The sequence below is a fragment of the Mesocricetus auratus genome, unplaced genomic scaffold, assembly GCF_017639785.1.
Source record: "Mesocricetus auratus isolate SY011 unplaced genomic scaffold, BCM_Maur_2.0 Super-Scaffold_100028, whole genome shotgun sequence".
Taxonomy (NCBI): Eukaryota; Metazoa; Chordata; class Mammalia; order Rodentia; family Cricetidae; genus Mesocricetus; species Mesocricetus auratus.
The window spans coordinates 12976085-13001415 of NW_024429209.1; the positions used below are offsets into that span (position 1 = coordinate 12976085).

The 25331-nt window shown below is 51.6% G+C and overlaps 1 protein-coding gene across 1 annotated transcript in view; it reads right to left on the reverse strand.

Annotated features, from left to right (window-relative positions):
* Positions 1-25331, reverse strand: part of Prex1 (phosphatidylinositol-3,4,5-trisphosphate dependent Rac exchange factor 1) — a 155990-nt gene that overhangs the window by 45064 nt on the left and 85595 nt on the right. Inside the window, exons 5-9 of the mRNA XM_005074413.4 lie at positions 25220-25321; positions 12106-12267; positions 7802-7935; positions 3175-3293; positions 1751-1900 (exon numbers count right to left, since the gene is read on the reverse strand). Of these exons, the coding sequence (XP_005074470.1) occupies positions 1751-1900; positions 3175-3293; positions 7802-7935; positions 12106-12267; positions 25220-25321 (667 nt within the window). The remainder of the gene's footprint in view (positions 1-1750; positions 1901-3174; positions 3294-7801; positions 7936-12105; positions 12268-25219; positions 25322-25331) is intronic.

Here is a 25331-nt window from a genome sequence, read left to right on the forward strand (position 1 = left end):
TCACGCCTGCTACCTTCACCCTAGCATAGCCATAGAGCACGTCCTGACCCCTGGGCAATGCCACACCCACCCACCAGGGACTGCTCAGGACTGGGAAGGGACCCAGGTTAAGTCCCAGAGTAACTGGTGGTCCCTTAATTCAGAGCCAAGTTCCAAAGCCTTATCCTACCCCTCTACACTGAACATTCACAGCTCCGCCCCGCCACACCATCAACACTGGGCCCCATCCTTAACTCTACTGAACCCCACCCCATCCAGACAAGAAAACCAGCAGCAAAGAAGTTTCACAGCCTCGCCTACATGCCCCACGCTCCACAATTATCCCCATTTTACAAAGGAAAAGCTGAGGCCCAGGGAACTTAGGTTGCCAGAATAGAATGGGTGGCATCAAGATTTTATCCCAAGATGTTTGGCTCCATACCCTGATCTGGGCTATGCCCACAGACCACAGTGTGAGCCCGGGGCGGGGGTACATGTGCCCAACCCTGAGGTTGAACTTTAGATAACACTCACATCTAAGGACAAGGCCCCTTGGACCACACACACCTCTTAATGACATATACCCAGTGCTAGCCACAGCTCTTGATTCTGACCACAAAAGTACAGCTCAACCCCACCCAGTCAGACCAACTCCCTGCCCCTTCCCTAGTACCCACCCCACCCAAGCCCTGAACAGTTTCAGATGCTGAGCCCTTACCCACCCAGAGGCCAAAGCCAGGAGCTTATCTGGCTTCCTGGCATTTTAATATATTCTGGCTTGATATCTAAGATGGGGGAGTGTTACCTAAAAGCCCCACTTTCTCTAGAAAGCAGGTGGGAACACTGTGCTGGGGACAGTGACTCGGGTGCTGCAAGGTGGGGGAGAGGCAGGTTGTCTGGACCATGTACGTAAGGAGCGGGCTTGCAGGACCATGACGACCTCCTGAACCGAGAGTGGTGATGAGGAGGGGTTCAGGGGTGGCAGCGAGGGTGCGATTCAGCACTGGGTGAGTGGAAAGCTCACCTGCAGCTACAAAGGGTTGGGAAGCAGAGCGGAATGGCTTCTGGGAGTGAGGAAACCATGGCAAATGTAAGTTGACTACACCAGCTAGCAATTCAGGTCAGCAAGATGTGCATGGGGGAAACTGAGGCCCAATTTTATCCTGGGTCAAATGAGGAGGCGGTGAGGGGTTAGAAGTTTGCAAGGATGGCCAAATCTAAGGCCTTGGGTGGCAGTGTCACAGCCTCTGCAGAGAATGAGTCCACTGAGGCTCAGGTCATTGAAGTAACTTGTCCCAAACATGCCCAGACCCTCAAGTTCCCAGTCTGGTGGGCTCTGTACAGTAGCTCGAGGCAGAGACATGGCTCAGAGCCCACCCATTCCTGGTCTGTCACCCAAACCCTGGGCTGTCTTTCTGTGAACCATCTTGGTTACTGTCCTGAGGGGCTCTCCACCATGCCTAACGAGCACCCTGAGAACATCCCCCACATTCAGGGACCAACAAACAAAAGCCTGGGCAAGCATCTTAGCTGCAGGGGGAAGAACATGCTAATTCCAGATGCTCTGGGTAAGCCACAAGGGGAATGTGGTACAGCTGACTGGCCCCACCAGGTCCCAACATAGTCGAAGAGGTCCCCGCCCATCAAAACACCTGCTATGTGTAGTTGCAACCCTTCTGCAAGGGACCAACATCCCTGCCCTAGGCACAGGCCTCCACCCCGAAGGACCCCATCACCCCCTCGGCAGCCCATGACCCACCCAGGCACTCACTCTCTCGCTGTTCCCGCTCTCGGATCAGGGCATCCAGCCACTTCTGTTTCTCCTCTGCAGTCTTGGCCATACACACAAACCACTTGTTCTTGGCCGTGTTGTGGATCTTCCAGCCGTTGGTGACAGTGTAGCCATTGCTGTGGTAATCAGCTGGTAAGGACAAGAGGCAAACGTGTCAGTACGCAGATAGCTATGCAACTCCCAATAGCCCACAGAAATGATGGTCATCACCAGTGCCAGGCTTGGGGAGCTAACCTCCCCGCCCAGCTTCTCTCTCACAAAGATCTGCACAGTCCCTTCCAATGCCACAGTGACACAAGTGTCATAACCTCTCACGTGGCAGGAGATGCTCGCCCAGAGCTCAGGAGAGCAACCCTCCCTGAAAACAGTACTTAGGGATGTGGGATCCCACCACATCCTGAATCTAAAGAGGGGCCTGCAGGTATGTCATGGCTGAAAACCACATTAGACTCTTCCCCAGACAGGCTCACAGAACATCTCCTGAGATGTGTCATCCCTGGTCCCTGTAGTGAACGGTGAAACTACCCTAAGCTTGATTGCCTGCCTGTGGATTGTTCATACAGCAAATGCTATCCAGCCACAGGAAGTAAGCCCCGCCCAGAGCTATGTGAGTTATGCACACATAAGTATCTCAGAGTTAGTATACAGAACACAGACAGCACAATATAACCACCTTATTATACACATGAAAAAGCATGTAAACATGCATCTAAAGTCATTTTAATATGCATGAGTTTGAAAACCAGTGAAATTTAAAGTAAAATATCTGCCAATGGAAACTAAGAAGGTAATATTTTGTTTTTAGACAGTATCTCACTATTGTCCCTGACTGGCCTGGAACTCACTATGTAAACCACACTGGTCTCAAATTCACACCTGCACCTACCTCTCAAGTGCTGGGATTAAAGGTGTGGACCACCATACCCAATATGGTAAAAATATTTTAAGCAGAAAAAAAAAGAATTGCATTATAAAATCCCTTCAGTGAGGGGCTGGAGAGATGGCGCAGCAGTTAAGAGCATGGCTGCTCTTTCAGAGGACCTGAGTTCAATTCCCAGCAACCACATGGCAGCTCACAACTGTTTGTAACTCCAGCTCCAGATCATCCAACATCCTCCTCTGTACTCCATGAGCACTGCACACACTTGGACACACAGACATACAGGTAGGCAAAACACTCATACGTATAAAATGAAAATAAAATGAAAAAATGTAACGTAGCCAGGAGTCACTTGGTGTTGAGGGTGTGTGTGCTGGGTTGCACTGTTCTGATTTCCCAGCTCCAGGGCTTTACTTGAGTAGGTTCTAGAGCTTTTCTTCAAGTTACATTCAACAATACAAGAAAAATTACACATGCCACAGAGCAGGCAGGGAGGGGTTTATCAGAGAGGGGCAGGGTTCACCTGTCCCATCCTCCACATTCTCCACTTCCATGACTTCAGTGTTGATCCGACCCCTGAAGATGTACAGGGAGCCATTGATGGACTTGGTCCTCTTGGTAGATTTCTTGCTCCCAGTGACCCTGAAAGACAACAGAAGTTAGCATCCCCTATCAGAGACAGCAACACAGACGGGCACCCAGGGACAGAGAGGAGCTCTGGGCTAGGGTGAGAAACATGGGTGTCTGCGGGTGGAAAGGCACTGAGTGAGCTTCTTCTCTACTCATCATAGTTTCTCAACTGAAAATTAGGCTAATAGCTTCATTGACCTCACAGATCAGCTCTTCAGATAATGGGGACCTCACGGGAGACCAACACCAGAAGCACAGTACACTGGGCTAGCAAGCAGGAGGGGCCCACTGGTTTCTCACAGACACAACCTCCCAAAGTGAAACCAGAATAGAAGGACTTGGGGAAAGCAATAATCTATCCACCCAGTGATCACCCATCTACTCATCCAACTATCATCTTCTAACCACTTACCTACTATCCTTTCATCCACCATGCAAACAACCATCATACACATACACCATTTATCCATGATCCATCAACCATCTACTGACTCACACACCTACCCACCTACCCATCATCCATTCTACCATCCAGCAACCATTTATGAACCGTCTATCTATATAATCCACCCATTTATCCAAATACCATTCATCCATTCATCTACCCATAAACTCACTCAGTTACCCAGCCACCTCATTAACCTCCTACCCATATACTCACCCTCCCGCTCAACCCATTCACCATCTACCGCCTTCCAATCCCGTCACCCACCTATGTTATCCATCTACTCACGAATCCATCACCCACCTATCCCGACACATGCTCTCACTCGGGGGATTTCTGTTGTCCACTCATTCAATCATTGCTACAGTCTGAACATGGCACCCTTCACATTCATCTGCTGACTTCCAGCCCCTGATGCCAAGAGTTGGGGGCTGAGGCCACAAGAGGTGTTTAGATCACAGAGGTTGGTGGTATCTTGTGAATGAGATTGGTCTCTTTTACAAAAAAGGCCTCGGAGAGACACCCTCCCCCTTCCACCAGGCCAGAATACAACAGACAGCAGAAGGAAGCCTGGCTGAGCACGTCTCCAGGTGACTTGCCCTTGGACTTCCTAGGTTGGATGGTTTGAAAAAAAATATCCTTGAAGACACCCAGCTAATGTCATTTTGTTAAAGTCACCCAAAAGATATCAGACAAATAACATCTGGCAGGTCTTCCTATGGGCAGGGGATCAGGTGAGGGGGCAATACACTCAGTAAGAGCTCAGAAAAGGCTGCTGGCTGCCAGACACTCTGCTAGGTGCGGGGCCACAGGGAAGCACATGAAATCTTGGGGAACTTGTCTTCTGTTGGGAGAGGGGTTACAGAAGACAGAAAGGGACACCAATCACAGCAAAGGCCCCCCTGCACCTCTTTGATCCACAGGGTGGGCTATGTTTACCCAGGGCCTGCCAAGACTATGGTCAGACCTCTCTACCTGAGACAAACGTACTGCCCTGAGAATGCAGCTGTATGTGGGGAGACCTGTGCTCCTGCTGCATGTGGGAGTTGAGTGGTGAGGGCTGGAGCAGCAGGGATGAGCATGTCTGCCAGACTCAGGCTCCCTGGGCCTGTAATGAGGGACAGACGGTGTAAGAGTTAAGAGGAACCATGTGTTTCCTTAGGCACTGGCTGGCTGGACTCTGCTGTATTACAAATCTACAAGCATGTGTGTGCATGTATGCATGTGTGTATTCCTGTGCTCACACCTGTGCATGCAGGTACAGTGATGTGTGGGAATGCATGTGTGTACATATATGTATGAGCATGTGCAGGTTGTATATCCCTGCACGTGTATGTTCGTGTATGAAGGTACAAAAATAATTGGGAATGCATGGGTGTATGTGTATGGATATGCATCAATTTGTACATGGTTATCTGCCTGTGTTCATGAGTGCATGTTTCTGTCTATGAGCATGCATTATGCCTACACATCCATCCTACCAGATCTGTGTCTCGGAGAACCCTACCTGACAGAGATTTTGATGTTGCTTCAAAGAGGAATAGCTGAGGAGATAAAGGCTTGGGACCAGAGTGTGGACAAGGAGACAGGTCCAGCTCAGACACATGTGGGCAAAATCTCCTCAGGAAACCAAACAGGAATGGTCTACTACTTCTCACTCGTGAGCCTGGCACCGTCCGAGCCGCTCCACAGTGATGCCTAGACAGGGTTGCTCCCTCTGTAAAGTACACCCCAGAGGACAGCAGTGATTCAGCCCACACAACAGACATGAAAACAGAATTCACCCGGTCACACAGCAACAGGGCCTGATACTTTCAACCATTGACTCTGGCCTCGCAGAACAGAGACAACAGTTACAAGGTATGAAACTTAGCTCTGATGGGCCTCAGTTTCCCTTCTGTAACTGGGAGGGCTGACTTTTAGAACACCCCCTTCCTCTATTGGTGGCCAAAGGGAGGCCTCTGCTTCTAAACTAACAGGAGCACTCTGTGTCACAGACCGTTCCACCCATATCCCAGACAGGGACCAAGAGCCAGCAGCTGCCTAGCCACATCAGGTACTTCCTGCAGCCACTCCAGTCAGTCAGGCTCCATCCACCAGCACCTGACCCTGCCCTCAGGCACTCAGCCTTCTGGCTATTAATCTAGAGGCTGGACAGAGACCTGGTTTCTGGTCCTCTCAGGAGGCAGGTATGCCCTTTCCCACGGGCCAGCTCCCTGTGTCACTAAGGAGGGAGCGGCCTTCAGAGAGCCAAAGGAAGTCCCTGCAGAAGCCAAGATGGTGGAAATAACCGCTGTCCCTCCTAGGGCAGGTGACACAGAGGAAGCCAGGGCTGGGCAAGCACGACCAGCAGCTGGGAGCTGCCCACAGAGTTCTGAAGGGACACTGTTTCCACTCCCTAGTGCTCTGGGAGAAGTGCCGGCCTCTAACAGCAGGGCAGGGAAGGCTGGGGGACGGGAGAACGATGACAGACATTTCATAGCAGCCTTAGGGTTGTCAAAGGAGGCCTGGGGGGGGATGACCCCAGGAGGACAGGAGACATGAGACAGAAATAGAGAGCCTGACAGAGCAAACAGGAGAACCCAGGAGAAAAGGCAGCTGAACGTGTCTACACTGGGAGATGACGACCCAATGGAAGGCTGAGGCTTGAGGCAAGAAGGGCCACCCCAAAACAGGAAGGATGGACAACACAAGGGCTCTGTGCCCTGCGGCTGCCCACAGGTGGCACCAAGAACCCAAGGGTGAGTGCGGGCGGGGTCCATGGGGACGCACCAGCAGCCAAGCCAGCTTCACGTACCAAGCACTTAACTACCTTAACCTCCACAATGACCCTGTGAGGTATGTCAGCAGAGTCCACTGTTTTACAAGCAAGGAAACAAGCAAGCACAGGCAGGAGAAGATGTGGAGATAGAGAAAGGGCCAAACTCTGAAACAAACACAGAGGACAGATGTGACCCATATAAAACAGGAAACTGAGGCCGCACAACACATACGGAACGGCCACCTGTCCCCTGTGGCCAGCTTTCCCACACAGGAGCTGGGAGGAGACAAGGAAACTGAAATCTGAGGCTCTGAGAGAAGGATCTTTAAGGCCAGAAAGCCACAACGCTGAGTCCGCCCAGCCTTGGCCAGAAAAAGGCATGGAGATGCCTCTGGAAGGTTACTGCTTCACTCTCAGGACAACTCAACAGGAAACAGAATTTAGGCAGGGGGCACTAACTGCTAAGACTACCCAAGGGGCTCAGTGAGGGTGTGAAAATGCTGGCGAGCCATTTTTCTCTCCCCTCCACCTCTGTTTCTCAGGATGCTGGTGAGCTTCCACAATCGTCTATAGAGTATGATGGATGACACAGTGTTCCCAGGTCACAAGGAAAATATGACTGGGACCCACTGTGGCATAAAGTTAACACATGAATCACTTCAAAGACTGAATGTTAAAACATATGGCAAAACACCTCCTTACTACTTCCCAAAACCTGTTTACAGTTACATATGATTATAATTAGACATAACGTGAGCATCTTGGGTTGAATTCACTACTAAACTCCAGCTCACCTATTTCTTTTCCTTAATGTGGTTACTAGAAGATTTAAAATTAACATATTCAGCTTATAGTATACATTGATTTAGATTAACACCCTAAATACTCAGAAGAAAAAGCAAAGCCCAGAGAGGGATGTGACAAGTCTGAGATGTCACCTGGAGAAAGGGGCCCCAGAAAAATCACCTGGGCAATCTGGCCTAGCCCCAGCAGATCACCATGGCAGCCAGTCCCTGCCCCAGGAGATCACCTGGGCAGTCTGGTCCAGCCCCAGCAGGTCACCATGGCAGCCAGGCCCTGCCCCAGGAGATCACCTGGGCAGTCTGGTCCAGCCCCAGCAGGTCACCATGGAAGCCAGACCCTGCCCCAGGAGATTACCTGGGCAGTCTGGTCCAGCCCCAGCAGGTCACCATGGCAGCCAGGCCCTGCCCCAGGAGATTACCTGGGCAGTCTGGTCCAGCCCCAGCAGGTCACCATGGCAGCCAGGCCCTGCCCCAGCATCCTGGGCTGTCTTGTCCAGCCCTAGCAGCTCACCTGGATTTCCGCTTACAGTAGACAAGCAGGTTGTCAAAGAGGAAGAAGGCTCTCTCCTGGATGTTGCCTGCAGAGATCTTCAACAGTGTGCCCTGAAGGAGGAGCTGGGTGCAGATGTCTGTGAGGTTAGAGCCCTAGGGAGGTGATGGAGGGCAGGAATGAGCAGCCAAGAACACGCCTGTCTTAGTTCCTTTCCTTGCTCACAGGGAAACACCCTGACAAAAGCAACTCAAGGGAGAAAGGGTTGACTTCTGCTCCATAGTACAAGGTTACAGTCCATCCTGGTGGGGTGGTCATGACAGCAGAAGCATAAAGCACCGGACTGCGATTGTATCACATCCACAATCAGGAAGCAGAGACGGTGGAGCATCAGTTGAAGATGTGTTACATTTGTTCATGCTTGGAACATTTGTTACAGTCTTTTATGATACATTTGTTTAACTCTGTTGAAGCTATGTTACTCTGCCTGTCTAAAACTAATAAAGAGCTGAATGGTCAATAGCAAGGCAGGAAAAAGGACAGACAGGTGGGGCTGGCAGGCAGAGAGAATCAATGGAAGGACAAAAAGAGGAAGGAGCAAGAAAAGGAGAAGAATGCTGGGGGGGAAGAAGAAGAAGAAGGAGAAGAAGGAGGAGGGGGGAGGAGGAGGGGGAGGAGGAGGAGGAGGAGGAGGAGGAGGAGGAAGAAGAAGAAGAAGAAGAAGAAGAAGAAGAAGAAGAAGAAGAAGAAGAAGAAGAAGAAGAAGAAGACAGATATACAGAAAAAGAGAAAGGTAAAAGACCAGAGGTAAAAGGTAGACGGACAATTTAAGAAAAGCTGGCCAGAAACAAGCCAAGCTAAGTCTGGGCATCCATAAGGAAGAATAAGTCCCTGTGTATTCATTTGGGAGCTGAGTGGCAGGCCCCCAAAGAGTTAAAAACAAACAAACAGCTACACAGAGGGCTATGAATACATGCTGCTGTTAAGTTCTCTTTCTCCATCTGTATAGTCCAGGATCCCAGCCAGAGAATGGCCCTGCCACAGCTAAAATAGACCTTTCCACATCCATTAATCTAACCAAGATGATCCTTAGAGGCATCCCTCACAGATATACCCAGAGGCTTGTCTCCTAGGTGACTCCAGACCCTGTCAAATTGACAACATTAGCCATCAAACACTCTTTTCTCCATAACTCTAAATCCCTATTGGCTTCCAATGCAAATTTCTCAGCAGAGAGAGAGTCAACCAATCAGATGAATGTGTGAGCCAGCACCATCAGTGGATTCCTTTTACAGGAGACACTTAGGGATGCAGGGAGCCAACACACCATTTGACATAGTTAATGGGTCAGCATCTAGTCCTACAGGGAGCTGGGTTTTTTCTGGGTGTCCTGTTGTCTGTCTTTCCCTGTGATCTATTTGCAGTGTGGCTTGTTAAGTCTTCCCTACAAGGTCAGCACTTCTGTAAGGACAGGACTGAGCACGTGTGGTGAGATCTCCAGCACCTAGCAACCTTCCCCGGGGTGCAGTAGGGGCTCAACAGATGTCATGTGGGACCCAGTAGGGGGGGGAGTACGGGAGCGTTAGGTCCACTGAAGGCTGTAGCTGCAAAGGGGAATAGCCTCTGGCATCAGCTGTGGGATGAGTGCCCATGTCAGATCAGCTAACACACAGGGTATGCATGAGGTTGACTGAGCAGTGTAAGATTTGGGGCAGAGAATTAGGAAAGGTGTTAAGGAGGGACAAAGACAGGGACTAGGAAAGTATCACTAGCAGGAGTCCTCAGAGCCAGCACCGAGTGGGTGTCTATGTGAAGTCCTGGGAGGGCTAGGCACGGATACACAGACCCTAAGAGCTGAGGAGAGGGAGCCAGACAGAACCATGACAAAGATGACACCCACTGAGGCAACCCACGTCTTTGCCCCCCTCAGTTCATCTTGGGGAGGGAGTTTTGCAGTATTGGCTACCTGACCTATGAACTGTATTTCCTAGCTTCTCGAGCATCAAGCATGGTCAAGTGACATAATCATGCCATGCCAACAGGCGATGTGTCACTACCTTCCAGCCTCTCTCCTCCCTCCCTCATCTCTTTTCACAGGGAAAGGACAGTCATTGGATTTAGGGAAGGATGCTGGTGGCAGACATGTCTGAGGCACAGGAAAGAAACAGCCCCACTGGATCAAAGCCACCCAGCCTGGCTGGCCACTGGCCGCACATCTTTCTTTGTACTGCTCACAAGCTGCAATGTGAGGCCCCGGAGTTGCTCCCCCACACCCCACGGCCCCATGGCAGCCAGTACATGCCATTGTGTGCCTAGACACTGCAGGGAGCTCAGGACAGTGGCCTGTGACAGTGGAAAAGCTGGTCATACAGCCTGTGCTTCACGCAAAGTCGTGTGCAACCCCCACAACCAAGGGAGCCAGATGCCAGGTCGGCTGCCTTACCTTACCTGCTGAACACACCAAGCTGCAAACCCAGGCCAGTGACTGGAACCTCCCTGCCCAGGAAGCTGGGGGAGCACTCTCCTGTGGCAGTCCCTCTCCCATACAAGTGGCCTTTTCTGTCCCACCTTCTAACTTGATCAAGGCCAAAACTGAATGCCATTCCAAAGTCCATCTGCAAGGGAGTCTGGGAGCTAGGGCTCTCGTGGAGAAGATGCCAGTGAAAAGTGCAGGGGACATGTTACCCATGTTCCCTGAACAAAGCTCCAGACTTGTCTGCAGCTGGGCCCTCAACCCAGGGTGGGGGAGTAAAAGAAAAGAATACTAAATCCCAGACATCCAGGGCCACCCAGGGCCTGGTGGGGGGGGGCGCAGACAGCAACATCTGTCCCAGAACCTTTCATCTCAGCCCTTAATCTCTCACTCCAGCTGAGCTGGCCTTCCTTGTTTAGTTGTATTTTTCCATTGTCTTCCTAGAGACACACAGGAAACTTTCAATAAGCAAGAAGTGGAAGTTAAGAAAGTCACTTGGTTACTGGCTGAAAGGATGGCTCAGTGGGTAAAGGGGCTTGCTGCCAAGCCTGATGACCTGAGTTCAAGGCCCAGGTCCCACACGGTGGAAGGAAATGAGTCGACTCCCACAAATTATCCTCTGGCGTCTATACATATGCTGTGGCACACTGTGCACACACACAAATGAGTGTGATAAACGAAGTCAATTACACACACTCTGAGGCTATCCCTCCCACTAACAACCCTAAGGGCAATGAAACACCTGCTACTAACACAAGTGAAGAACAGGGCACCAAGGTCAGAGAAGCTGAAAACTGGTACCAAAAGTCACTCAGCTAGCAAGGAAGGATATGTCCAACCAGAGTGCTGACCCCGGGGTAGTGTGGAAGGTTGACACTGTCAACCTGACAGGGTGTGCAATCCCCTTCTAGACTTTCCAGCATGTCTACAAGAGAGTTTCTAGACTATGTTTACTAAGATATAAAGATCTGATGGGGATGTCTTCTGTACATGTGTTTCTCTTATTGGCTGATGAATAAAGCACTGTGGCCAATGAGGCAGGATGACAGGTAGGACTAGGAGACAAGGAGGATTCTGGGAAGTGTAGGCAAAGAGTCAGTCAGTCATCACGTAGGATGTGAGAGGAGTTACACGTCTGGACTCTTCCTCCAGTAAGTAAGATAAGACCACGTAGAAATACTTAGAATAATAGAATGGCTTAATCAAGACAGAGCTAGCCAATAAGAAGCCTAAGCCAACGGCCAACAGTATTGTAACTAATATAGCATCCAAGTGTTTACTTGGGGCTCTGGGGTGTCCGCAGAACCGGGCAGGAACTCCGCAACAAAGATCCACCTTAAATGTGGGTGGTGTCACCTCCTGAACTGGTGTCCCAGATTGAGAACAAAGAAGAGGGAGCTGTATCATCTCTGCTTGCTTCCCGTGGGTGTGACATGACCAGCCGTGTGACTATCCCGCCTATGACTTCTCTACCATGATGGACTGTCGCACAATAAACCTTTCTCCTCCTGTGGTTTTTACCAGGTAGATAATCACAGTCACAGGAAAAGAGATGAATTCAGATATGTAAATGCTGCCCTTGGTACTAGCAGCAGAAACTGGAAGGCCTGTAGTCAGCAGGTAGGTGAGGGGAGTGTGGCCAGCAGGGGTGGGGCTGAGGGAATGGAAGTCTCGATGGCAGCTGCTGTGATACAGCAGTGTTACCAGTTTGTTTACAGAAATGTGGAAACTTTATGTTTTACTGGAAATCAACTAAGTCACTTGTAAGCAAACACAGGCACCAGGCTGTGATCTACACTGCAAGTGGGGGCCCAGCCCCCTTAGCGCAGGGCCCTGCTGTCTGACCACATACCTCCCAGCCCTCTATGTGAGACTGCAGCTGCTCCAGGGCCTCCAGCTTCTCCATCTGCCGCTTGGTCTCATTGATGTTGGAGCACACAGTCTTCATGGCCTGCAGGGCACTCTGCACCGCAGGGTGGTCAGGGTGCTTGCCAGGGGTCCTCTTGGCCAGCTCCTGATGTGGAAAAGGGCAGAAAAGAGGGAAATCAGTCCAGGTGTGTCCTGCCAGAGGTGGAGTCATGCTGAACCAGTGTGCCGAGGGGATGCCAAGCAAAACTCACATGTGTGGCAAATTCGCGCGAGTGTCAGTCTTGGACTTGGGGTCACCTAGAATATACATCTCTGGGCGTCTACAAATGTAGTTTAACAGAGATGTTTAACAGGGTGGACCAGCCTGGACTGCAGGTGGTGCATCCCACAGGCTGGGCCTCCAGACTGAACAAAAAGGAGAATGAGAACTGAGCACCAGCATCCGTTTTTGTCTGCTTCCTGACCGGCAGAGAGACCAGCTACCCCACCACTCCCTGATGGACTGTGCCCTAAAACAGACCAGCTACCCCACCGCTCCCTGATGGACTATACCCTAAAACAGACCAGCTACCCCACCACTCCCTGATGGACTGTGCCCTAAAACAGACCAGCTACCCCACCACTCCCTGATGGACTGTACCCTAAAGTCATGAACAGTAATAAGCCCTTCCTGCCTTAAGCTGAATTTGTCAGATATTTCACTCCAGACAAAAGGGTTAACTAAGATGTCCACTTTTCACTCAGTCATTTATTCACTCTGTGGGTATCATCTGAGTGTCCTTGAAGGCAGAATCTGAATACACAAGAAAACAGAAAATAAAAACACCTAGCACGCTGGGCATCACAGCCTAACACGGAAGACAGAGACCAAAGAGAAAGAAAGATCAAGTCTCTGTCACGACAGCCAGCAGTGAGAAACACTGTGAGGAGCTGGAATGGACAACAGGAAATGAGCTTCAAACTGGGGTGTGGGGGGCACACTGAGGTGACAACATGGCAGACAGCCAGAAGAGCAGGTGCAAAGGGCGGGGAGACACGGGGTGTGACAAGGAATGGTGGGTGACTGGGGATGGGGTGGGGTGAGGGGACTGTGAGACAGAGCAGGGAGATGGGCAGGTGACAGATGTGGCCACAGACAAAAGTGTTTGTGAAATGGGGAGGGGGCAAATGCCTCTTGGGGAGCAAGTGTGGCTCAGTGGTAGCTACTTCCCTAAGATGCACAAGGCTCATCCTGGGTTCAGCCCCCAGGACTGAAAGATATATAAATGAGCAGGCCTCTCCTCCAGAGGACACAGGACAGAGCACAGCAGCATCCAGTCAGGACCCAGCTGCCATCAGCGCTCTCCCAACACCCACCCCCATCTCAGACACAGACAGGGCCATGATCAAGGTCAGACAGTGTTTTCTAGAAACATGGCTTCAGGCCCCTGGGCTAGCCTCAAGCTCACTATGTAGCTGAGGCACCTCAAACTCTGGATCCTCCTGCCTCTGCATTCTGAGAGCTGGGATTAAAGGCATGTGCGCCATGCTGGGTTTACACAGTGCTGAGGGCAGAAAGCAGGGCTTCCTGAATGTCAGGCCCCTCTTCCAACTGGCCCCTGGCTGGTTTCAAACTAAAGGTTGCAGCTTCTCACTAGGTGTGGTATGACATGTGAAGGAGACTTACCGGCCAGCAGGGGTGGGGCAGTGTCTGTACCAGGCATGGCCTTCCTCAGTCAGGGCATTTAGACAGCATCAGAGGAATTTCCTAACCAGACACCCCACCCACCAGACGGCCCAGGCTCCGCCACCACAAACTTCTCTGTTCCCTGCAGTCACAGGCACCGGATGCCAGGGTGGTTTTGTACACTAACTGCATGGATTAGGCTAGTCCCTCCTTCCTTCAGCATCACCCCGAGTCACCCCCTACAAACAAGTCACTGGAAAGCCAGTGATGGTGAAAATGGCACGGAACACCCCCAGAGTCCTCTGGCTGAGCTTAAGAGACAGGTCCCAGACTGTCTAACAGAGGAGACTATGGTAGCCCCAGTCATGGGAAAGAATGGGCTGGGATCTGAACTCGGGCCACCAGCTTTCTCAGATAGGACAGCAAAGGAGAAAGCAGGTATCAGCTGCATTCTGGTCAGGCCAGCAATGGCCACTAGCTTGTTCACAGAGAGCAGCTGACTCCTACTTGTTGCAGCCTGAGCTAGAAGTCCAGCTACTCCTCAGAGGAGTCCCTACAGGGCAGCCAATGCCCAGTCAAAAGGAGTAAAGGGTCGGTTCCCTTCCCAGCTGACTGCCCTCACCTCTATTTCTGCCTGAGGTCAGCAATAAGGGTGGGAACAGAAACCAAGCACAAAGGCCAGACTTAACTAGCCCAAGCTGCAGAGGGAAGTGCAGACTTGGGTGTCTCAAATCACAGGGGAGTGTTGGCTACACTCCAAGAAGCTCCCAGGACCAGGAGCCATCCTCACCCCTGAGCCTTTACACATGCTGCCCCCTCCAGGCACTCTAGCCAGCTCTTAGGGGGCAACACCACACTTCGTGAGAGCAGGCGAGGAGGGCGGTGGGGAGAGCTGAGCGGCAGAGAAACCCAGAAGCGCAGTCTGTTCACTTTCAACCTCACTGTGCACTTCTGGGGGAAGGGAAGCCTTCTGAGCAATGGGGCAGGACGCCCGCACATCCCTGTGCAGCGTCACATCAGGCTGCTTCCTCTACTGAGCCAAAAGGAACACAAAATGTGCTGAACCCCAAGGAGAAGAACCGAGACCACAAACCAGAGAGAAAAGAACACAGAAAGGAACCCTTGTCACCTCAGGTCCAGCAATGTGCTGCCAGACACACGCACATGTAAAACCACCTCACAAATGGGACACTCAACGTCATCAAGTTCAAAGCCATCATGTCCCCAATGACACCATCCAAGAGTCAGCGGGGCAAAGAGACGATCCAGGGCTCAGGAGACGGCTCAGTTGGTAGAGCACCTGTCTCGCAAGCATGAGGACCGGGTGGGATCCCCAGAGCCCATCTAAAAAGCCAGGCGTGGCAGTGTGGCACCCGTAAGCCCTAAGATGGTGAGACAGGTGGAAACAGGCGAGCCCTGGAAGCCTGCAGGCCAGCTAGCCTGACCTACATGGTGATGAAGACCAGAGAGAGAACCTGCCTCAAACAAAAGGTGGAGGGTACCCAAAGACAGATCCAGGGTCATCTTCTGACCTCCATATATGCACCTCGCATGCAAGGGTACACGCACATGCACGCACACACGCACGCACACACACACAAAAATGACATGGTGATTTTAAAGTACATGAAGCAAGCTGGATGGTGGTGGCACGCACCTTTAATCTCAGCTCTCAGGAGGCAGAGGTAGAGCTCTGTGAGTTCAAAGCCAGCCTGGTCTATAGAGCCAGTTCCAGGACAGCTAGGGTTGTTACACAGAGAAACCCTGTATCAAACAAACAAAAAAGTGAAGTGTGTGAGGGTCAGAGGGCTGGATGAACACTTGTTGCGGGGCTGGAGAGTGGCTCAGAGGTTAAGAGCATTAGTGGCTCTTCCAGAGGTCCTGAGTTCAATTCCCAGCAACAACATGGTGGCTCACAACCATCTGTAATGAGATCTGGTGCCCTTTTCAGACCTGTAGGCAGAACACTGTAATATATAATAAATAAATATTTTTTAAAATGAATACTTGTTGCTCTTTCAAAGAACAGGAGTTCAGTTCCCAGCACCCATATCAGATTACTCGACTGCCTGTAACTCCAGATCCCAGTTATCTGGTCTCTCTGGCAACCACACTCACATTCACACACACACAAGCAAAAATACAATAGAATAGGTGAAGACAGCACCACCCACCCTCCTCCGGCCAGATGACTCAACAAAGGAGGCTGCTCCTGCACCTGACCACCTGTGTTTACCATGGGACTCAGCCCTCCAAGTGGTAAAAGGTGAGGATTCCTTGATCCCTTCAGAACTCAGCTAGATTCAAATTGCTCTGGGTCAGAACACAACCAGGTTCCAAGGAGACAGAGGCCCAGTCTGGATACCCAGGGACCCTCACCCAAAGTGAGAAAGCTGTGAATTTACAGGGACCAAAGAGGTACTTAGCTATTTGCCAAGCATCTTGGGGGGGGAGGGGCTTTGACAAAGAAGAAGCCTCTGGACCTCGCTGGGGTTCAGAGGGTCAAGCAGGCAGATGCTATGTTTTCAATGAGAAAGAGGTCTGCCTTATAAAGGAGCGAGCACCCCATCGCTAGAGGCATCAATAAGAGATTCAGGCTTCTGCATCACGCTACTCCAACAGCTTCCCAAACCCTGATGCCAAGAGACAGACTCCAGACAGTCCACCTCCACCTTTCTCTGCTGTGTGACCTCAGCAAGTGATCTGAACTCTCTGAGGCAGAATGTGCTCACTGTGAAACGAGGTCACATCCCCTGCTGACCCACCAACAGATGCAGAAGTGAATGCAAGCATCTTCACAGGCCAAGTGAGGACCGTGTTTATTGCCGTTACCTTCACTGCCATGGTAACAGTAACACATTTGCTGCTGTCTATACAGTAAGAACAACAGCAGCAGCAGCTAAGAGCACGGGCTGTGCACCCAGCACAGCAACCATGTCACCAAGCATTTCCATCCCAACGAAGAAACTGAGGCATGATCATCGGAGCCTCTAAGGGCCACCAACAGGAAGTGGGGCCTGGCAGATGGCAGCTAGGGTTCAAGTCTCCTCCTGTTATGCTCTCACAAGTGTTCAGAAGAGGCTAGCCCTGGTGAGGGAGGGCAGAGGACACCGCACAAGCCAAGCTGTGGCCCTCCCCAGCATCCGCTCCAGTCCGTGTGGTTTCACGAGTGGTCTGGGGTTCCTGGAAGGGAGGAAATAGGGCAGAGGACCTGGGCTCCTGCAAGCCACCTCATGCCTCTGCCCCTTACAATCACATGTACCAAGATGGTGCCTACAGTGTGACTCTGAGCAACTCCATTCTGCACCCAAAGTAGGGGCGGTCCTGCCAAAGCATGGCCACAAGAGTACAAAGCAAGAGCTTCCAACGTGACCAGGCCCAGCGGGGCGACAAGCAAAGGTGGTGGGGTAAGCTTGCTTGCTCCATCTCCCTGGGACCCAAAAAGGGCTTATGGGAAAGCATAGAGACTACGAATGGGGAGCAGACAACCTGTGCAGCCCACCATTCCTGACCCCCCTCCTGGGCTGTGAGTCCCCGAGAGGCCTCTACAGCCAGGCTCCCAGTATGGGTTCATGTCAAAGCCTGAGTCTTCCAGCCTCCACCCTAGAAAGGGAGCCTAAGAACCATCCAGCAGCTGAGGCTCTGGCTGTTGAGGTCAGAGGAGTAATGCCTCTGTTCCCTGGAGATGTGAGCCTGACGCTGCCAGTGCCTGAGGAGGAGCCACCTGAGGAAAGGGCCCGCTGAGCTGCAAACTTCAGGGAGGAACAGCTGAAGACACTGGCCTGGGGGTGCCTTGCTATAGCCCCAGATAACGCTGTGGCTGAAGTCAGCCCTGCTGGGCGTCCTGGCTGTTCTCCGTTCTTTTCTGAAAGAGCAAGTTTAAGTTAGGTTTTCAAAGTGTGGAGGTGGTTAATGACATAACATGAAAAATTAGGTTTTCTATCACTAGTGGGATGGAGCAATCTAACTGTAGCACACAGGCAAGGCTGGGTTTGTCGCTGGGAGATGCAGCGAAACCCATCACTGTCTATATTGGCAGACGCCTGATGGCTGACACAGGTCTAGGAAGCCATGCCAGCATTTCCACAGAGAAAAGGGGGGACTAGAAAGGAAGGAGTGCCAACCACAGGCTAGACCAAACAGAGCAACACCCCCACTTTCTAGGGCTGAATACTGATCACACCTTCCAACACAAGCTCGGCTTACAAAGGGCTCTGCAGCAGGCTTTGCTACCTAGCTCAGAGTATCACCCACTCCAAACACTGCAGCTTTGGGGTCCCCTCCAGGAACGCTGAAGATAACAGTGGCACACAAGTGGAGAGCACCTAAGGGTGTGGAGTTTTGGATGAGAATGGCCCCCACTGGCTCCTGTGTTTGAACGCTTAGTCACCAGCAAACAGCTGTTTGGGAAGAATTAGGAGGTGTGTGGTCTTGTTGGAGGAGGTGTGTCACTGGTGGGTAGGCTTTGAGATTTCAAAAGTCCAATGCAGTCTCTCTCCTCCCTCTCCTTCTCTCTCCTCTCCTGTCCTCCCTCTCCCCCCTCTCTCTCTGCTACCCTGGATCATGATGGAAAGTTCTCAGTTTCTCCATGCTTGCCACCACACTCTTCACCTTGATGATAATGAGCTAACTTAACAACCCTCAGAAGCTGTGGGCTCACATCAATACAACGGTGACTAAGACAAAGGGGATTCCTCTAAGAGAAGGTGGGGCTGAGAGATGGCTCAGTGACAAACCTGCAGGCCTGAGTTTGGATCCTCAGCACTTACATTAAAAAAAAAAATCAGAGCCAGCATGGTGATGCATGCTTTTATTTCCAGCACTCAGGAGGCAGAAGAAAGAAGTCTGAGGTCAACTGGCTCTCCAAAATAAGACGGAGATCAATAGAAGAAGACATTTGACGTTGACCTCTGGCCTCCATATACACACATGTGAACACATGCATACACACACTAACAAATACATAACAACACACACATACCACATCACAACACACACACACACACACACACACACACACACACACACACACACACAATGGGAAAAGAAAACAAGAAGTGAAAAACTTTCGGAAGAACTTGAAAAGTTGCCCACCACAGCAAAAAAAGCCTTGACACAGGCAAACTATATGAAAACGGCATGCAAATGTCTTAAATAATCCTTCCCTGTGGGGATCCACAGACCCAAGCCTCCAAGATGAGCAAAGAGACAGAAATAGTGATGTTGTCAGAACCCCTGCTCCTGGGTCCACAGTGCACCAACAAGGGGTGCTGGCTCTTCAGGCCCAGGGCTGGCAGTCTGCTCAGTACAGACGATGGCTAACCTGACCCCAGTGTCCTCCCAAAACCCATTCTGACCTGGGTCTCTGCCTGACAGTGACCAGTGGGGTACAGGGCTGGTTCCCCTTACAGGACCATGTGGTACAGCCTTGAGCAACTGTGCCAAGGCCCATGCTGCCCCACCTCACTTTGGGGGCTGCTGTATATGTGCCCACATGTGCAGCACATGGTCAGGGGTCACCACCACCCTCTAGATTCCATCAGTCGGGCTTTCCAATGAAGCCACTGCAAAGGTGACAACAGTCCCAAGCACTACAGTGCTCCAAAGCCAACAGGAAAACTTCCCGATGACAGTGACAGCTGCAGCAGGAGAAAAGGGGGAACAGGAAACAAAGGGGACTGACTCCCAACCCCAGCATGAAAAGCATCCTAGAGAGAGATGGGAAGAAAAGGACAGCAGGGGATGACCAGACAAAGAAATGCAGGCCACAATGGCCCCAGCTACTGGGAAGGTTGAGGAAGGGGGGTAGAGAGTTCAAGGTCAACCTGGACAACTTACTGAGACCCTGTCTCAAAATAAGAAGGTGGGGTGTAGTTCAGTGATCAGGTGCTTATCTGGCATATGGAAGTCTGGGTTCAGTTCCCAGGAGAGACAAAGGCATGCGTGGACACGCACATACACAGACACACACAAAGACAGACTGACAGAGAGAGTTCCTGTCAATACACACAATCAGCAGAAAGCAAATGAGCTAGGGTAATATCATCAGATCAGACTGCAAATGTGGCCTTTCAATCTAAGGACAAAGACAGCTCAACTCTAAGAGGCTGAGATAAACACACGTCAAAGTAAGTGTGTAATTAGGGTTGAAGCAGACCTTGTGTCAATCTGAAGGATCTTGGGGGTCCCTCCTAGTCTCTTCATCTACCCTCTTTACAGTAACTGTAACTAAACACTACCAACAATGTGAAGCTGAGGCACAGTACTTCAGTCACATCTCAAAGAGACATCTAGCAGGAACTGGGGGGGGGGGGAAGCCCACACCAGTCTCCTCCATGGCACTGTCAGAAAATACCCCCACCTGGGCGTCACTACAGCACACTCGGGGTGTCAACACAAGTCTCTCACACACTGTCTAATCCACACAGAAAACCAGGGTTGTAAGCACCGTCCCCATTGGGGAAGCAAACACAGAGAGGCCCAGCAAACTCCCTGGTCACACAGCTAGAAGCAAGACCCTGGAAAGGTGATCTGGGCATGCCTGGGGAAGATGCTGTATGAGAACACAGGAAGTTACCTTCAGTGTAGGAGGGATGGTAGCTAAGGCAAGCAGCAGGGGTTCGAGGTGAAGGCAGGGAGGCCTGCTGGAGCTGTGGCAGCCTCAGGAGAGGCAGAGTGCAGGAGTCAACAAGCAGCCAGCCCTGGGCAGGCTCCATGGCAGAGCCAACAGCTCTTCTTCACCAGCTGGGGTGGAGTGAGGGAAAGCAGGGGCCATAGATAAGCCAAGGTTTGGCCTGAGAAACCTCCAGTTGCTGATTCCTGGAATAGAGCCAGGAGGTAGGCTGGGAGGGAAGCCATTCTGGAGAAGATTAGAGCCAGCATGTGGAGAACCAGGGTGTGTGTGTGTTAAGAGCCGTGTGGATGGTCATAGCAGTGTCACTCCTAAATGTCCGCCAGACAATGAATGAACAATAAGGCTAGCCCAGCTTACAGGGGAATACTAGTCAGCCATGAAAAGGGAATGACATATGAGCCCAGGCCACAACATAAAGCATGCAATGCCAAGTGAAAAAAGTCAAGACAGGATAAGATTTATGAACTCCATTTGTAAGAAGTATCCAGAAAAGGTGAATCTAGAGACAGAGGAGGAGGGTAGAAAGGAAATGGGCACACACTGCTTAGAGGACAGGGCTTCCTTGTAGGGTGACAGAAACACTACAGGCTTGCTGTGAGTTTTGGTGGCTTTGAATAGACTTGTAATTCTTTTTGTTAGTCACAGTGGATAAGGACAACACACGAGAGAGACAGGGCAATGAGCCAGTGGCACCCACACACAGAGGTCGGGGACCAAAGGACACAAGGAACTAGTAGTGGCCGAGGTCCCTCTTGGCCACCTAGGACCTCCTGCTCATCCCATGACACCCCAAGGTCCTTGTAGACCCACCAAGATGTGGAAGACTCAAGACCCAGGTTAGAGTGTGTTGTTCCAGCTGTGGACCCGGGGTCATGTCTGCAGACAGGACATAGCAGGGCCACAGCAAGAGCCAGGTGCAATCTAGAGAGCGGGCATCAGCTGGTTCCCCCTAGGGACCTGCTTGCTACGTATCGAGGCATCACCCAGCTCTGAATCATCTCCCTGGAAACATTGATGGAAAACTCAATAAAGCCTGAAAATGCCAACTGTCTATCCTGAGCCCAGGCTGAAGAGCCAAAATAGAATGTTCTGGCTATTCTTAGGCAGTGCTCAAGTTCAGCTTTTGGGGCTGTTCCCAAAAGCCTTTCACTCTTGCCTATTCCTCCCCCACCCCAGGCTCCCCAACCCTGCAGCCTCCACCATTGGAAGTTCAGTGGGAACAAGGAGGCTCACAGAACTGAAGACATCTGTGGGTGCATGTTTGCACGGCTGAGGGGACAGGCTGGGGTTGGAGTCAGCTGTTGCGCACATAGGGTCATCTTTTAGAATGGCCTGGAAACTGTGAGCAAAGGAGCCCCCCCCCCCCCACGGAGGGTGTAAAAGGCCCTCAGCCCCTGCTACTTGCTTATACAAATGTTCCAGTGGCGGGCGCCAAGGCAGGGACACTGAGTAGTTGTCTACCAGGGAGCATGCTTGTCCCCACGGGAATCTCAGGGCCTGCTGGCTGGCCCCCAGCAGCCTCCAGGCTCCCAATACACACAGCTGGGGAGAGGAGAGCCGCAGCAGTATGCACAGCTGTCAAGAGGGCAAGGCCAGACTGCCACCACTTCCTGTGGGTGCTTCCTGCAGAGGCAGCCAGCAGTTTGCCCCAGCTGCCTCCATCTTCCTGGGACAGAAACCCTGAGGGACTAAACCCCAAGCCCTAGAGAAAAAGGCAACAGGTCACACAGGTCTTTCCTCCCCAGTTATTGACACAGATCACAAAACCTACTTCTCTACAAGCTCCTATGGCCCCAGACTTGGTCAAGACCCAGAAACCAAGGGGTTAACAGTTCGACTCGGCTCTGGGGCTGCAGGTGCGAGTTTTCCCTCAAGGGTCAGATGTTCAAGGATGAGAACCCAGCAAAATAAACTAGTCACTGAGCCATGAAGGCATCAATGTTCTCAGGCCCCATTTAGGGAACTGACAAGGACTGCAGACTTCACCCTCAAGCACTCGGTGACTTAGCTCGCAAACATGCTCCTTTAACAGACACACCACTTTGGAGCCAGGGTTAAGACTCTAAAATGAGACTGGTCAGAGTGGCTCAGGGGGTCTGGGGCAGCCATTTCCCTTTCTCTGTGCCCCATGGCCTCATCTGCCCTCTCCTCCAAGCTACAGGGCACTTCATAACAAATTCAGATTCAGTACTGCCACCAGCTCTGTGTCTCAAAGAAGAAACTGAGGCATAAGAAGTGGCATGACTTACTCGAGAGCGGGGCTAACTGCGCAGCTGCCACTCAGACACAGCTAGCCACGGCTACAAAGCCCAGAACTAAGGCAGGACTAGTAAGGTGCCTGACGGCCAGAGAGCACACAGCCAGGCTCCGCCAGCAGCACCAGATCCTCCAGCACACTCCAGTGTGTCTGGGGGCTTGGAGGGGGTGGTTTTTACTCTGGCTGAAAAGCGCTGCAAAAGCGCAAGCCCCATTCTGAGCTCATGAATTGTACAAGCCAACTTATCTTGCTGGGTCTGGCCAGCAAGCCCTGGTCTCACCAATCATCTCTCTAAATCCCACAGCGTATGTCTGACTGAGCACTAAGAGCTAGAGTGAATGCAAACAAGAGGCTGTCTTTTCTTGTGTCTGGTTCCACTTGCAGCTCCTGAGCCCAGACCGTCCACTGCCTGTGTGGTCACTGAAGTCACAGGAGGGCACAGGCTGAGCTGCCACTGGCCTCCCTCAGAGGCACAAGCAGCTGCGGGCTGCAGGAGGCACAGGGAGAGCCGAGCACCACTACCACAGCTTCTTGTGTTAGAGCACAGTGTCCTGGGCTGGGGAGATGGCTCGGTCCTGAGTTCGATCTTCAGCACTTACACAAGAGCTAGGTGTGGTGACACATGATTGTAATCACAGCACTGGGGAAGCGGAGAGAGGCAGGTAGGTTCCTGGAGTCCAATAGTCAGCCAGCCTAGCCCAACAGAACACCCAAGGTCCCCAAAAGACAGTATCTCAAAAACAGGTAGATGGCTCCTGAAGAAAATATCTGAGGTTGGTCTTTGGCATCACATCACAGCCCAACACACACTCACTCACTCACACACACACTCACTCTCTCTCTCTCTCTCTCTCTCTCTCTCTCTCTCTCTCTCTCTCTCTCTCTCTCTCTCTCTCTCTCTCTCTCTCTCACACACACACACACTCACTCTCTCTCTCTCTCTCTCTCTCTCTCACACACACACACACACACACACACACACACACACACGAATCATGACCCCAGCACTGCTCCAGTCTTGTCACCTCAGATGCTTAAGTTCACCCACCTTCTCCAGCACAAAGTGAAGGTCAAGATCTCCCGAGCACCCTCCAGTTTACAGAACAAGGACATAGGTGGCTCCCATTTCATGAATAAGGCACCTGCAGTGAGATTAGTCTGGCAGCAGGGAGCCCAAGAACCAGCTTTGAGACAGGTCTCAGGACACAGCCAGGATCGGCATTGGGCAACAGCCGTCATTTGCGAGGAGAGCAGGACCAAGCAGCAGATGGGGACTGAGCCATTCATGTAGCTTGGAACCTGCCCAACTGTCGACTTTGAAGCTGAGGACGGAGCCGTCTAGTCGGTTCTGCCCTGGACTGCTCGGCTCAGGGCTGACCAAGGTGGCTAGCGGGGAAGATGACAGCAGGTGTATGAATGGCCGTGCCAAGTCATTCCATGCCCTCCAGAAAGAGCCCGATTTTGGTGCCAGCCTGTCTGTCCCTCCTTGGAGCTGTGGTATATGGGTTCCAGTAACTGGCTTAAGGTTCAAGTCTGAGTAAAGGGTAATTGGTTCAGAAAGAGAGCACCTGACCCAAATCTCAGCCAATCAGAACACAGTCCAGCTCTACCATTGGAGCAGAGCAGAACGTGGGGGCCTCTACTGACTGGTTTTGTGTGTCAACTTGACACAAGGTCATCAGAGAGGAAGGAGCCTCAGTTGAGGAAATGCCGCCATGAGATCCAGCTGTAAGGCATTTTTTCAATTAGTCTTCAATGGGGGAGGGCACAGCCCATGGGCAGTGGTGCCATCCCTAGGCTGGTGGTCCTGGGTTCTATAACAAAGACAGGTTGAGCAAGCCAGTAAGCAGCACACCCCGGTAGCCTTTGCATCAGCTCCTGCCTCCAGGATCCTGCCCTGCTAGAGTTCCCGTCCTGACTTCCTTCAGTGATTATCAGCAATGTGAAAGTGTAAGCCTAATAAACCCTTTCTTCCCCGACTTGCTTTTTGGCCATGGTGTTTCTTCGAAGCAATAGAAACCATAACTAAGACAGGGCCCATCTCAGCCCATCAGAGCACAACACTACCCGGTGGCTAGGGACAGACTCAAAGGAAATGCAATGGTCAAAGCAGGTTGGGAGATATCAGTGGTCCAAGCCAAAGTTTCCTGTGATTGGTTAATGCCAAATCACATGACTCAAATCCAATCCATTTGGAATATTCCACTCCCTTAGCCACAGATGGCTGGCCACAGCCGGAATGACTCTCAGGCTGTCCATCAGAACTCCAAGAGAGAAGCTCACTGCCTCCTACTGACTTTAAACTTGACAGGGTGTGAGTCCAGATGCCTATAGCCATCTGCTGCCTCAACAGAGATGACGTGAGTTGTGGAAGCCCAGAGAACAGCAAAGAAAGAGACAGGGGCTGGTGTAGGTCCAGCCTGGCCCGGTGCCAGCTCTGCCACTAGATGCCACAACTCCTTAAAATTAACCGCTTCTCTTGTTGGTGGGCCTAGCAGGGCCTGTCACTTTTACCTGGGTACAAGGCCAAGGAGTCTCACCTTTAGCAGAAGTGGGTACTTGCAGATCCTCTGGATGGGGGACAGCAGGTAACCCTCCAGAGGGATGTCTGTGGTCTTCCGGCCTCCCAGAAGCATGCAGCTCTACAGAAGG